Source organism: Abrus precatorius, unplaced genomic scaffold (assembly GCF_003935025.1).
Source record: "Abrus precatorius isolate BTA unplaced genomic scaffold, Abrus_2018 Scaffold9, whole genome shotgun sequence".
Taxonomy (NCBI): Eukaryota; Viridiplantae; Streptophyta; class Magnoliopsida; order Fabales; family Fabaceae; genus Abrus; species Abrus precatorius.
The window spans coordinates 20826133-20840723 of NW_020874439.1; the positions used below are offsets into that span (position 1 = coordinate 20826133).

The window sequence follows — 14591 nt, forward strand, 5'->3', positions numbered from 1 at the left end:
ATTTATAAAATTATATAAATATTATTATAATTATTTAATAATTATTAAGAACATAAATAGAAATTAAAAAAATGTATAAACTAATTTGATAATAAAATATTTATATTTTTATTAATATATATATATTTTTTGTAACAGACTTTGTTAACAGGTTTCAAGCCAGGCCAGGTCACTTAAACAGGTCAGGTCAAGCCTAAAATAAAACCTTTAACAGGTAACAGATCAGCCTCAGGCTTAATAATTATGTTACAGGTCCGGCTTGTTTAGAATAAAGTCTGGCCTGACTTAGACTGTTTCTATCTCTAGAGATGGGAGAGGCAAAGGTTGTGGATTAGATGAACGTTGTTCATTCATCGATCAACTTGGTGTTTTGACTCTTCTTGTTTCTCAAATAAGACCAAACCATGTTGTTCTGCTGAATCATGAATTAGTCCATAAGCATTGCATTATTGTTGGACAATTGTTTAAGTGAGAGAAGATGTAATCACTATTAAACATTTTGTAATAAAAAACATCAAAATTATAAATTAGAATTTCTTAAACATTAATATATTTATTTCAAATTTATGTCACTTACAAATATTATAAATTAAAACCTACTAAACTTAATTCACCTATATTTAAAATAATTTAATATCACTAAAATTTTACTATCATTAACAAGAATTAAATTAATTTTTTTGGATAAATAAATAATTTTTAAATTTACTGTAATTACCTTTTTTTTTTCAAAAATAACTACTTATTCAATTTTTTTTGTTTGTTTTTTTTTTTTTTGCTATTAACTACTTATTCAATTTCACTCTAAGGAGTCAAATATTTTTCATAAATAACTTATTCTAACATATAACTACTAAAATTAATAATAAATCACAAATTCAACTAATTCTTATTTAAAATTATCAAATAAATATTATATATTAAAAATTATAAAAAATACAAGATAATTCATATAAATTCTTCATTAACTTTAAGTAACTACAAAATTATAATTCCAGTTTACCACCAATACCTAAAATAATAATATGTAAACTTGTTATTTAATTATCATAAATCAAACAAAAGTTAAATAATTTATAAAATAAATATTACTAGATAATTTCTCTCTCAATATTACACATAATGCACAAAAACAACCAAAATTACTCAAAGTAACCTATAATGATAAAAGCTTAGGCGCCAACAAAAATGAATGAAGAAAAAAGTAAAAAGAGAAAGAAAGACTCTTAGAGTGATATATAAATACGTTTTTATATTGAGACGTATTTTTTTTTTTTTGGCCATCCATCTTAAATTAGTATTTTTAATTTTAAATTAATATTCCAAAAAAAATATGACAAGTATCGTCTAAATTTATGTGAGGCTTATTTTAAAAATTATTTAATTAATTATTGCTTTTATTTTACTCGATATTTATGTTTATTTAATTAATTAATTTAAAAAATAAAACAAATTAGTATTGATCGTGCAGGTCCAAAATACTGTTTGATTTTTTATATGGGAAAAAAAAACACTTGTTAAGGAAATAATTTTTAAAGAAATCGTTTTTTAAATTGTATTATGCGGTAAAAAAAAATCCTAAATATTTAGAATTTAGAGGACTAAAACGAAAAGTGGGAATCTTAAAGAGAGTCCATGACTTCAAACTTGGACGCACATGTTTGGACCGGGAATGGACGGTCAAGATGTAAGGCAAAATAACACGCAAACGTTTCGATGAAAAGTAAATACATATGACTGAAAATCAAGTCAATGCTTCTTCGCAGAGACAAAACAATAGTCTCCAAAGGTAGAAAACTAGAAACAAACAAAGAAAAGAAAACTACACTGTACGATAATGTCAATGTAGAGAGAGAGTCTCTTGTTTTACAGAGAGAAACTCTTTAGAGAGAGAAAATCAGCGGCAGGCACCAGAAGATGAAGCTAACACCCAAACCATACCAGATTTTGCATTTTAATCTAAATCTTCATCGCTCTTAGATCCATTCCACCTTCAAACGATTGGGGTTGTTCTTGCACATCATGATTTTTACTGGGTCAACTGGTTGAGAACGCAGAAGAAAGAGAAATTGTGAAGAGAAGGGTTTGATCATGACCCTTCAATGAGTCACATACCCTCGTAGCTAAAGAGTTAAAATCGCGTTCTTTTTTGTGGGTTTCGTGGAATTTGTGCATGTGGGTCGTTTTAATTCGCTTCGATTGCTGAGGTAATTCACCTTCTAGTTCAATTCAAAATTGGGTTTTCGTCTGATTGCGTAAAAGAAGAGTCTTTTGAGGTGGCTAAACGAGTTTTGATGAGCTATGGGGGAGCATGTAGCAGCGTTGCACACTGCTACAAACGCTTTGCAAGCATTAGGGAGGGGTTTTGATGTGAACTTCGATACGAGGTTGCTTTATTGTAAAGGAGTTTCAGGGTCTAGGGTAGTTGAGATTGATGAAGAACACCACAGGAACCTGTGTTTGCATGATGATGTGGTTGTTCCCACCGTTTCCTGGGACATTGGAAGCTTTCCGGAGCCCGTGCTGCGTCAGAGTTCTGGAGTCCGAAGTTTCCAAGAGGTGAATTTCACGGTGGAAAATTTTCTCTTTAGAATTTTTTTTTTTCTTGTTTTGTGAAAATGTTCTTGCTGAAAATTGGTTCTTCAATGTAATTTAGCGTGTATATTGTTCAGTTATGTTTAATTATGGTTCTTCGATATAGAGTGCATATCTGTGTGTTGTTTGGTGAACTTGACACTTCTTTGGGTTGTGTGTAATGAAATTGTGGTGTGGAATGACTGCTGGTAATGGTTCTGTAAAAACCCTCAAAGTGATATTCTTGAGGATGGTTTTGTTTGTTCCTTAGCATAGTGTGTAACGTGTTATATGGTTTTTATAAGGTTGGGGATGATTAAATAGTGGCTCTTTCAAATATATTGGCATGTAGCTTAAACTAAAATAATTAAGGGTGGACCTATCTTATGCTAGATATCTTGTGCAAACCTGTGCATGGACAACAATACCATGATATTGGCATTGGCAGAGAATGGTTCCTTTCCACCTTAGATGATTTTCTTGTATGGGAGAAATTTCCAAATCATATGTACTATTAACAGTTATCTTTTATGCTATCTATTATTTTTGTAGATTGCTTTCATAGCATGTAGTTTGATCCCTAATATTTTGCATGCATTAAGTTTTTGAGACAAACAAACTATATTATAATTTCAAATTGCACTGTATTGAAAAAAAAGTCATATTTGACTGTTGGCAGATGTTGTAACAGTGTCCTTGGCCACCCAACTAGCCATTGTTTATGATAGTTCTGTTGTGATTGCAGATGGTGGACTACTTTAACGAAAGGGCAAATATCTCAGGGAGCTTTCCTCTTGGGAGCTTTAACTCTGCATTTAGCTTTACTGGTTCAAAAGATGTTGATGCTGCAGCCACAAAAACCTTGTCTTCAGATGGGTTTTATATTCCCCTCGCAAAGGTTCAGCTTAAAAAATCCCGCTTGATCTTGCAAGAAAATGTCAAAAAGGCTGTACCAGTCAATTGGGACCCACTGTCCTTGGCAAGGTATGTTTATACAAGTTATTTATATGATGCTTTAACAAAGAGATCTTCAGATTGTTCCTGACTTTTAATTACATTTTGACAGTTTTATTGAAAATTTTGGGACACATGTCATTACGTCAATAACTATTGGTGGTAAAGATGTTATTTATGTTAAACAACACCATACTTCTCCTTTGTCAAAGTTGGAGATTAAAAACTATATTGAGGATATTGGAAATCAGAGGTTCTCGGACATCAATAGCCATACAAGTTCAGGTCAAACAAAGTCCAAGGATAAGGCTAGTTCACTTCAACTCCACTTTTCTTGCTTAAATTTATTTGATTCAGATTCATGATAGCAATATGTATAATTCTTGATTATTTTAATTATATATTTTGCAGGGTGTTGATCCCTTTTCATTCAATAGTCAAGGGATTTACCCTCAACCCACGAGTGCAACATATCCTACTGGGAAAGAGGTATGAATATATGTTTTAATTTTATGAATATATCCTACCGGTATGCATAAAACATGATGATTTCTACATCTAACAAATTAACCTGATTTTCAATTTCCACATCCCTTTATGCATTCCTTGGTATTTGTACTGGCATAAACAGTTGAAAGCTCCTAACATTGGCTTGTTAATAGCTGCAATGCTTGTACAGTTACAGGTACAGTATTGGATATAATACCAGTATGGCACAAGGATATGTCATCTCATAAAAAATTAGGATGTGACTATAGCATAATCTGACATTACTTATATGTAAAAATTTGTGTGCATCTTTTCACAGAACATTTTATACACACTCACATTACACAAGATATCTAGCAAAAAAATGGACAGCCGTACACTTGGCTGTGGGGGGAAATAGAAGATGAGGGTTTTAATTTTCAACATTTGTCATTGATGACAATTGAATACTAGAAATTGTCAGTAGCAGTATTTGATGTTGATCGAGTAAAGTATCATACAGTTACATATGTGTCACCAGTATGAAAGACATTTTAAAGTATCAGTGCTTCCAAGGTAATAGACATTTTACTTATTTCCTACCTACACTTGTGATCTATTTTCCCTCATGTTCTTAAGATTTGAGAATGTGTAAGAAAATTTAATGAGGTTTGTTGTACTGAGATGGATTGAGCTCTAGTCCCTCAGTCTTGGTCTTCTTTCCAAAGTCTTAATTCTTGGAATGCTTGGACATCTACTATAAATATGTAGATTGGAGTCTCTCATGACACGCTCCATTGCCCAAGTAAGGAGGGACTTTGTTAAGTTTGTATACAGGAGAAACTATTTTCAATTAATAGTCCTATTGAGCATAAAGAGAAATGGTAGGAAGAAGGGTTAGAAAAAGAGAATTAGCATACCTTTGTAAGGGGAGTTTTAGTATTTTTATGGTCCGAATGAGTAACTGAGAGAAATGGTAATCTCTAATTGTGATTGGGAGTAGTTACCTTTGAAGCTTTCTCCTCATTGGGCTTTAAGGCCTTTCTTATTAGGCTGCAAACCAGTACACGACAGAATCCTAGGCGACTCTGTCTGCCATTTATCTTATTGAAGTAGTTTCCTTCATTTTATTCATTTGATGGCTTTAAAACTTTAATCTGAAAATCCTTCTTTGTTTTGGTGTGCACAGCAATGCTAAAATTAATACACTGATGAATGTTGATAAAATGTCGGTAATTTAGAACCAAGGCACTGGCCAAGGCACTGGTAATATGGACATCTCTTTCCCCATCAATGCCCAATCATTTTTAGCTATGAATGGCCATGAGTGACAAATCTGTTACTGATTTGGTGCAACTTGTTTTTCCATGTAATTTTTTGGAATTTGGTCCTATATAAAGCCTTTAGGTTGTCTTTTTCTTCCCTTTATTACTTCCCCTTTCCTTGATATTTTGGAATATGACCTGCATCACATAGTGTGTTATTGAGCACTTGAACTCTGGATAAAGATATATGCATCAGCATGCAGCTGTGCTGGGAAGAATTCATACTTGTTATTAAGAATGATACTTATGTGTCTTTTGTGGTTATTGATTGTTAGTTGCTGCTGATCTGTTGAATGTCTGCCAATTATATCTAGCAAAAAAGTTTTCATCAACTTTTCTTTTTTCTCTTAACTTCTTTGAGTACTTAATGTTCAGGATGTCACAGTCATTTTTAGAAGAAGAGGAGGAGATGATTTGGAACAAAATCACAGTAAATGGTTAAAAACCATCAAGTCCTCCCCGGATATTATTGAGATGACTTTCTGTCCTATAACTGATCTGCTTGATGAAATACCTGGCAAGGAGCATTTGACTCGGGCCATTGGTCTTTATCTTGAATGTAAGTCAATTTATCCTTTATTCTTGATTATATAGAATTTTTTCTAATTGGCTTTTTGGTGTATAATCTAATATCGGTTGCACATTTCTTTTTTCCTTTTTCCTGAAATTTGCACTCAGATAAACCACCAATTGAAGAACTTAGGTATTTTCTAGAGTTTCAAATTCCTCGTGTTTGGGCTCCTTTACAGGACAGGATTCCTGGTCAACAAAGGAAGGAACCTGTGTGCCCATCTTTACAATTCAGCATAATGGGCCAGAAACTTTATGTCAGTCAAGAACAGGTAAAGATCATTTGTGGCATTTTCCTTCACTTTGAAAGTTCTTATCCAGTGTCAATGATTCCTCTAAAGAGATGTACTTTATTTCCTGTTTGTGGGTACATTGGGCAGTCTACTTTTTTTGTTTTTGAGCTTTTCTTGTCTGGGGTGGGGCCATTTGGTTTGTTACTTTGAGTTTCTGAGCAAGATATAAATTGAACCTTTCATTTTTAAGTATTTATATATCTGAATGAAATTATTTCTATTTCTAAATTCTAATGTGTTCATTTGGATGTATAGGTGTTAGTACTTATATTAATGTGATTTTGTCATCCTTTTTTGAACATGATGCCTTTAGTTGTTGAAATTGGTGCTGCATCTATATGCTGTCGTCAAGCCTTGATAGAAAAGAACTAGCGATCTAACAAATTTTTTTTTTCTCCTATTATAATATGTTAAAGTAATTCAAGACTTTCTTTTGCCTAATATATAGTTCACAAGAGTCTCATGGTCTAGTTTGGAAATAGGGGTGGGAGACAGGGAGCGTGTCTTTAAGTGAGAGCATTGGCTTTAAAGACATTATGAAAAACTAACTATTGATGTTGTCATATAACCTTTTATTATTTCTTCTTCGGTTAATATCCTTTTTGTGAAGATTGCATAATGAGAATGTTTGCCTTAAAGCATGATTTCCCACCGTGTGTCAACATAATATTGTTATCCCTTTTGTGAAATATTTTACTAAAGAAACAGTATCAGAGTATGCTAACCTGTTTCCAGTTGCATTTATGCTTGAAAAAGAAAGCTTCCAGATAAATTTTTCTACGTATTCAATAAGTTTAGTCACATTGTTGTTTGGTGACTAAATTTATATAACTATTGCTACATGGGTTACATGCGAACCCATTAAAGTGTAGATAAAGGTGCCATATATCTAATCAATTTTACTTTAAACATGGTGGTTCTCTTTGAATGCAGATTACAGTTGGACGTAGGCCAGTAACTGGCTTACGCCTTTGTCTAGAGGGAAGCAAGCAGAATCGGCTTAGTGTTCATGTTCAACACTTGGTATCCCTTCCAAAGATTCTTCATCCATATTGGGACAGCCATGTAGCCATTGGTGCTCCCAAGTGGCAGGGACCGGAGGAACAAGACAGCCGGTGGTTTGAGCCTGTTAAGTGGAAGAATTTTTCTCATGTGAGCACTGCACCAATTGAGAACCCTGAAACCTTCATAGGAGACTTCTCTGGTGTTTACATAGTTACTGGAGCACAGCTTGGAGTGTGGGATTTTGGATCACGGAATGTTTTGTACATGAAGCTCTTGTATTCAAGGTTACCCGGCTGCACGATTCGAAGATCACTGTGGGATCAAATCCCAAGCAAGTCACAAAAAACTCTGAATCCTGGAAACACTTCCAACCCAGATAACTTCACCCTTGGTTCTAGAGAAAACAACACCTCAGGGAACAAGTTGGTGAAGTATGTTGATTTGTCTGAGATGATCAAAGGACCCCAAGATCCTCCTGGCCATTGGTTAGTTACTGGTGGAAAGCTTGGGGTTGAAAAAGGGAAAATTGTTTTGAGAGTGAAATATTCATTGCTTAATTACTGATTTAACACCTTCCAAGTTTGTGTATGAGGATGTGGAGTGGTGGCCTGTGTTAGAAGAAAAGCAGTGTTGTAGGTGCCTATAATTTGCCCTTCTTGTCACATGTAAAAACATTTTGTGGTTTGATGACCTGAGTTGAATAGGAAGCTTTTACTGCTAGTTGATTTATTATTAGTGGATGCATATTGTGGTGGCAAATGCTGTTTCCGTTGCTGCTGCTCATGTGATGTCCATGTTTCATAGGAGTTAGAACCTGTTTCCACCATGCCCCCATTTAAGTAATGTTTATAGCCTTATAGACTGAGAATACAAATTGACAAAATCCTTCACTGCCCCTTTCTCTATAACAAAAAAAGAGGATAGCAGAAAGTAGGAAAAGTTGTTTATTTAAGTCCTGAACATTCTTATCATCTATGTTCTCATTTATGGGATATTCCCTAACCATTTGTGCATCTATTAGCATATGCTTATGCATCACACACAGCAACTAACATTACTCTTCCGCAACAATATGTGTGAAGTCTTCTTTGACTCAACTGATATAGTTCTTGCTTGGATACAAGGATCTAAGAGGGAATGGAGGATTTTGTTTTCAGGGATCAATGGAGTATTAAACAGAAAAATCTCCTTTCTAGTAACGGATGTTGCAATAGAAAAGATTTTTTTTTGTGTGTTTGTAGATCCTACAATATTTGTAGGGTCGACAAAATATACTGCGTATTTCTCTCTCTTCCTACACCTTATTAGTTAAAATTTATGCATGTTTGAGTATATAAATGCTGAAACAAAGGGAGGCAGGTTTTTGAAGAGAATATATATTTTTTTAATTTAAAATTAAGATAATTATACATAATTTGTTTTAAGATTTCTTCTAAAATTTCTTTTCCCAAAGGAGAGATTACATATTTAAGATTCAAGAGTTAATCGGTGATTAACTGAAGCATATCTAAATAAACATAATCCCATTACTGTTGAATCGAAAACGTAATTCATAAGGTCTCAAGAATGTACGTAGTTTAAAATTATTATTTACTAAAAAATACAAAATAATAATAAATAAATAAAATTCATAAATCCAATACGATTTGCATATAGTAGGCAACTAAACTGAAGCACCAAAAACTAAATTCATCAAAACTATACGTTTTTAGACCAAAAACGTAAATTATGTCCAAAAAAAAAGTATAACGTAAGAGTTTGCACGCAAGTTGAAGTGCTTAAATCCCTTCCTTGAGACTTTCAAAATTTTAGGTTTTACAATTAAATAGTCTATCTATGAAAATATATAAAAGCTGAAGTGCTTGATGTGGAATTGTTCAATTAACTTCTCCATTTGTTATTTTCAAGTTACATAAACATTTTTAATTTCATCAGTATTATCGTTACAATTCTTTTCACTTTATATTATTTCATGACATACCAATGTTATTACTAGTAATTTATTATAAAAATCACTTGCATTTTAAATCGTATCTCAATTCTCTTGTTAACTTTCCTTTGACATTCTTTAAAGTTCATTTATGTTTCACTAGCCTCACACTTTCTTTAGCTCATTTTAATTTCTCATCTGCTTGTTTTCTAAACTTTGCATAACCTAGAGGTATCCTCCTCTTAATTGATATATTATAATGCTTATTTGTAATTTTAAGATATTAACTTAAAATTTTCACATTTTAAGAATTATATGCCTACATTATAATTTAAATTAAAATATAATAAATAAATTTTTTTTATTTCAACTAGAAAGAGGATAAGTAAAAATAATTATAACAAAACCCAATATACTTTTTTTTAACTACTTACTTTATAAAGTAATAGAAATATTATAAAATTCTTGTAATTTTATTATGAATCTTACTAATTAGTGTTTTTAGCATACAAGTTAAAATGTCAAAATAAATTTTTATTAAAAATATTGTAGTAAATTATAAATCACAAGATGAAAATATATTAATAATATTTTTTTACTTTTAATTTTTTAATAAGACACTAATTAATATTTATTTTTACTCTTTTTATTTTCTAATAATATTATTAATTTTTTGGTTTTAATTATAACTAACATAAGTTTTTTTAATGTATTAATTGTAAAATTAATTCATATATTTATTTATTATGAAATTTATATCAACTAGATACTCATTCATTATTCATATAATTAAATATATTTAATTATTTAAAATTATAAATAATTTTAAATGCATAATATAAATATATAGTACTCTCCCTTTATCTAAAAGATAATCTCTTCAGTCAATTTTATTTATTATGAAATAATAGTTATTTTATAATTTTAAAGTTAAAATTAATCTTTTAGCAAAGAAAAAATTTAAAATTAATTTTTTTCAATTTTATCTTGAACATAATTATAATTTCAAAAATCATTTTTACCATTTATTTATTAATAAAAAAAGTTCTAAAATAGGAATAATAGAAAAATTTATAATATTTTTAATAAAAATAAAATATTTAAATAAATTTTTTTAGTTCTTGTGTCACAATCTTAAATAGCTATTTTTCAAAAATAAATGAAATAAATAACCACTTCCTTCAATTTTATTTATAAGAAATGACTGCTAGTATTTTTTTCTAAATTATAATAAATAAAGATAAATTTTCAAAATACTAGTGGCTATTTTTTATATTATTATTATTATTATTTATTGTGATATTTATGTTAATAAGTCATTTACTTTGTATATATATTATATATTCACTCATTTAAAATATGTTATTAATTTAACTATTTAATGCTATAAATAATTCTAAAATACACTATAAATTATTATATATATATATATATATAGCTATTTTTCAATTAATAAACTCTTTATTTATTTGTTATAAATAGAATGAAAAAAATTATTGATTACGATAAATTAATTAATTAATTTTATAAAAAATCACATTGAGGAAATGTTGTTTATATATTATAAATGTTCACATGCTCTTCTTATTAAATGTTATTATTTTTTCATTTATTACTTGCAATTAATATCACAATAACAATAACAAAAATAAAATTAAAATTGAGCACGACCTTCATAGGTCACACCAAATTGCCAATTAGAAGGCATAACATTGTAACTAGCTACTGATCGACCATCACTGGTTGTGACCATGAAAGAGAGGCTACTACCAACCAGAGGCACATTAAGCTGCCAATTCTGACCCCAGTTTCTTCTCGCTGGCATCCATTCACTTGATGGAGCTACCATCACTGACAATGCTTTTACATCTCCTGCTCCTCCCACATTTGTTACCAACACCAAATTGAAGTATCTATTCCCTGTTATTGTGAACCTTATTCCTCCGCTCTTCACGCATGTCACCCTTTAACCATGTTACAAGAGCACCACATTTATTCTGAATGTGTACATCTTAGAGAAACTTAAGATGTATGAATGAAGAGAACAAAAATCATAAATGTAATGAGTAATTTGAATGAAAAGCGATTACCTTCTGAAGTAGACAGGAACGATTCCAGCACGGTATTGAGCAATTTGTAGGAACGCTGGCTCTGACAAATCGAAGTGTTGCAAAGGGGGGTTGCACCAACCAGGGCCATTGGAGGGAGAGGCATTGGGAGGACAATAGTTTGTTGCAGTGACTGTGACGCTTCCACCACGGATGCACCACTGTGGGTCATCGCGACACATAACTTGGAAACATGCACCACATGATAGCCCACCGTTGTAAAGGGCAGTGCTTAACGCTGCTGTGTTTTTTCCATACCCTTGGGCAAACAAGTTTCCATATCCGCATGCTCCCCCTTGTGTATATGCATGTATACTTCATTATTAATTAACCATATAAAATTTTATAGAGTTAAGAATTAATAAAGAGCTTTGAAAATTTTAAGAGTTAAAATATTTGTGTATTTGGGGACCGACTTGAAGATTCATTAAGAAAATTTTGTGTATTTAGCTTTATGAAATAGTTTTACTTAGTATAAAATGACATTAAAAATAAAGTAAAAAAAAAGAAAAAGAGATAATTTTAAATTTTAGACTAATAAAAATTTGTTGTTGAAAATATTTATTAGTGTGTTAAGCGTTTCTTAATTTATGTACTTATGACACTTGTTTGCTGGATTTGTTAAAATTGAAATACATGAAATGTTTGTTAGAACGTTTTTTTAGAACAATGATAATTTATTTTACTTTGTTAGAACTTGCTTGAGTATTCAGAGCTTAAAATTTGTTAGCAAAGTTTTGAAATGATGGAAAGTGAGAGTTGAGTTACCCATTGTGCCAGCAGCATCAGGACCACCATAGAATGTGGCATGTGCAGGGCGCCACCCACCCGCTTGGCCATAGGAGCCACTAGGAAACCATGCAAGAAGGAAGAGAAACAATGCCATAACTTGCACTGCTTTTGTGTTCATCGTTTGTAACATAGTGGTGTTCACAACAACTTAGGAAGATTTGGGATCAAGGATGCTATATATTACTTAAATAAAGTTGAAGTTGTATGGAGTAGAGGAAGAGATTAAGGTTTATATAGAAGATTGTTTATCAGAAAAAAAGTATTTACTTTCAATAAATTTTAATCAATAATAAAAAATGTGTTAAAAAATATATATAAATAATGTATTACTAGTATTTCTTAATAACACCGTATAACGAAGTTAAGGAAAGATATTTTTTTTTCCAGACGTTAATTAATGAACGTAAAAATATGCGATTTTCACATTAAATTTGAGTAGACTTTTTCACTTATGATTTAGTAGCTTGTAGTCAATTTTAATCAATAATTAAATATTTATTAAAAATATATTAAAGAGTAAATATATTATTAACATTTATCAAAATAAAAAAACATTACATAAGAAATATATTTATTATTTTAAAAATACAAAAAGATACAATATATCTTAGTATTACATTATTAGATAAAATTTCAGTTTTAATTGAATAATATTACTTAGAATTCTGTATTTACGTTTTCTCTAAAATTTAAACACCTGCAAGTAAAATTTATTGGAGTCACACTTTAATTCTACTTCTATAATTAATTATTATTGATTAATATTTTATTTGAAGTAGAATCTTTTGAAAATAGTGTAAGTTTAAAAAATTTTATATTCGATTTGAGTTTTTTATTTAACTTATATCTAATTAGTTATAATTTATTTCTTTATTAATTGTTAGATATAAGTTAAATGAAAGATTTAAATAAAATGTAAGAAATTTTGTATTTATATTACTGTGAATTTTTTTTTATTTATTTATATGATAAATACGTTATTGTCCTTTAATTATTTATTAAATCCGGATAACTTGTTCCAGGTGCAATACTATTAAATGTTCACTTTTTAATACAAAGCACATTTATTGGGACTAAATACATGAACATTAAAATTCGGATTAATTTGATATTTACTTTATAAATGAAATAATAAATAGGCATTAAAACATGAATTTATTTGATATATGTGTGTACATATACGTTGGCCTTCCTATATAAATTTACTTTGGACTTTATATCCATTGGTCTTCACAAATACGTTCGCCTCTAAATACACTTACGTGTGTGCCTTTTATGAATGTGTTTTATTACTAAATTTTTTATTAATTTTAATTCTTATAATTAAGATTAAATATTTAAAATAAAGTTTTTTAAAATATAATTATTATATTAAAGATATAAAAATATAATAAATATTTTAAATTAATTACTATTATTATATTTATATTTATATTTAATTTTTTAATTTTTTAAAATATTATAACAAAATATTATTATTATTATTCATTTTTATAAATTTTAATTTATTAAAAATAATAAATATTTTATTAAATCTTTTATAAAGCATAATATAATTAATAAAGATTATTAAAATAATTTTAAAATACACTAATTTAATGTAATAATGCAGTACAGAAAATTTATTTTAAAATTAATTTAATGTATAAATAAATTTAAAACATTAAACTTAAAATTTTTTTCAACCAATACCAAATTTAAAATTATTTTTAAACTAAATCTAAATTTTAAAATTAGTTTCAAATTAATTTTTCAAAAATAAAATAGATTATTTTAAAATTAAATTCTTATAATTAATTTGTTGGTGAATAGATGATGCAAATAAAAAATATGAATTTAATTTTAATATAATATGAATATAAAAAATTTATATTATTAACTGACTAAAGCATATATAAATATAATTTTATATTAATTACTATAAAATTTAATTATTTTTAATACAATAACATAAAAATATTTAGAGTATATTTTACCAGATTTAAAGCAAGTTTTATATCAAATTTAAATTTTAAACTCAATTTTAAATCAATTTAAAAATAAATTATTTTAAAATTTAATTCATATAATTAAATTTAAAATGAATTAATTAATTTTAAATCCATTCTCACCCGTATTTTCGAACACCAATGTAAAAATTAACAGCATTGAATGATGTACTGGTGTGAATGAATGTCGTTAAAATCATAGTCGACTGTAATTAAATTGGCTAGGTTATGAATTGTGTAAGCCTTGTTTGAACCAAACTTGTACTGAATAAGGAATAACTCGGTCCTGGTTGTAGGAAAAGGAAATCGACTACCTATTCGGCCTAAGTGGCCGGATACCTTTTGTCAGGATTAAAAGGTAATTAAACTAATTAAGGTAATAATCAAGATATTATTTATTTTAATCAAAGGGCCAAAGATCAAGACTGACTTAGCAGGCTTATTAGCCTATTACAATGTCTATATAAGGAAGGTAAAAGTACAGGTAAAGTATTGACTTTCATTATTAAATAACATTTATTACTCAGAACCGAATCCTGATTTCAGCATCAGAGTGCCTTTTGCAGGTACCCTCCCCACGTCAG

General features: G+C 29.3%; 2 protein-coding genes across 4 annotated transcripts; one reads left to right on the forward strand and one right to left on the reverse strand.

The window, feature by feature from the left end:
• The first annotated feature begins 1760 nt into the window (after nt 1-1760).
• Nucleotides 1761-8201, forward strand: LOC113849343 (MACPF domain-containing protein CAD1-like). 3 transcript variants are annotated; one of them, XM_027479199.1, is made up of 7 exons: nt 1761-2559; nt 3320-3558; nt 3641-3836; nt 3940-4017; nt 5697-5880; nt 6000-6163; nt 7118-8201. In XM_027479199.1, the coding sequence occupies exons 1-7, from the start codon at nt 2302-2304 to the stop codon at nt 7751-7753; spliced, it is 1755 nt and encodes a 584-aa protein (XP_027335000.1). In that variant the 5' UTR covers nt 1761-2301; the 3' UTR covers nt 7754-8201. The 3 variants fall into 3 exon arrangements, with proteins under 3 accessions (XP_027335000.1, XP_027334999.1, XP_027335001.1); XM_027479198.1 differs by having other exon boundaries at nt 1777-2571; nt 7118-8188; XM_027479200.1 differs by lacking the exon at nt 3940-4017 and having other exon boundaries at nt 1777-2559; nt 7118-8118.
• A 2572-nt stretch (nt 8202-10773) lies between these two features.
• On the reverse strand, nt 10774-12137 carry LOC113850976 (expansin-A8-like). The gene is made up of 3 exons (XM_027481479.1): nt 11996-12137; nt 11210-11522; nt 10774-11083 (listed from the first exon to the last, which is right to left on the reverse strand). Exons 1-3 carry the CDS (start codon nt 12135-12137, stop codon nt 10774-10776), a joined length of 765 nt encoding a protein of 254 aa, XP_027337280.1.
• Nucleotides 12138-14591: the final 2454 nt, after the last annotated feature.

What these genes read in the sequence shown, in the direction of transcription:
- LOC113849343 (XM_027479198.1), top strand. Translation starts at nt 2,302, where the DNA reads ATGGGGGAGCATGTAGCAGCGTTGCACACTGCTACAAACGCTTTGCAA. An exon ending in GACCCACTGTCCTTGGCAAG is followed by an intron (nt 3,559 to 3,640) that starts GTATGTTTATAC and finishes ACATTTTGACAG; the next exon opens with TTTTATTGAAAATTTTGGGA. An exon ending in CATTGGTCTTTATCTTGAAT is followed by an intron (nt 5,881 to 5,999) that starts GTAAGTCAATTT and finishes ATTTGCACTCAG; the next exon opens with ATAAACCACCAATTGAAGAA.
- LOC113850976 (XM_027481479.1), bottom strand. Translation starts at nt 12,137, where the DNA reads ATGAACACAAAAGCAGTGCAAGTTATGGCATTGTTTCTCTTCCTTCTT. An exon ending in TGATGCTGCTGGCACAATGG is followed by an intron (nt 11,523 to 11,995) that starts GTAACTCAACTC and finishes CATATACACAAG; the next exon opens with GGGGAGCATGCGGATATGGA. An exon ending in GTTCCTGTCTACTTCAGAAG is followed by an intron (nt 11,084 to 11,209) that starts GTAATCGCTTTT and finishes ACATGGTTAAAG; the next exon opens with GGTGACATGCGTGAAGAGCG.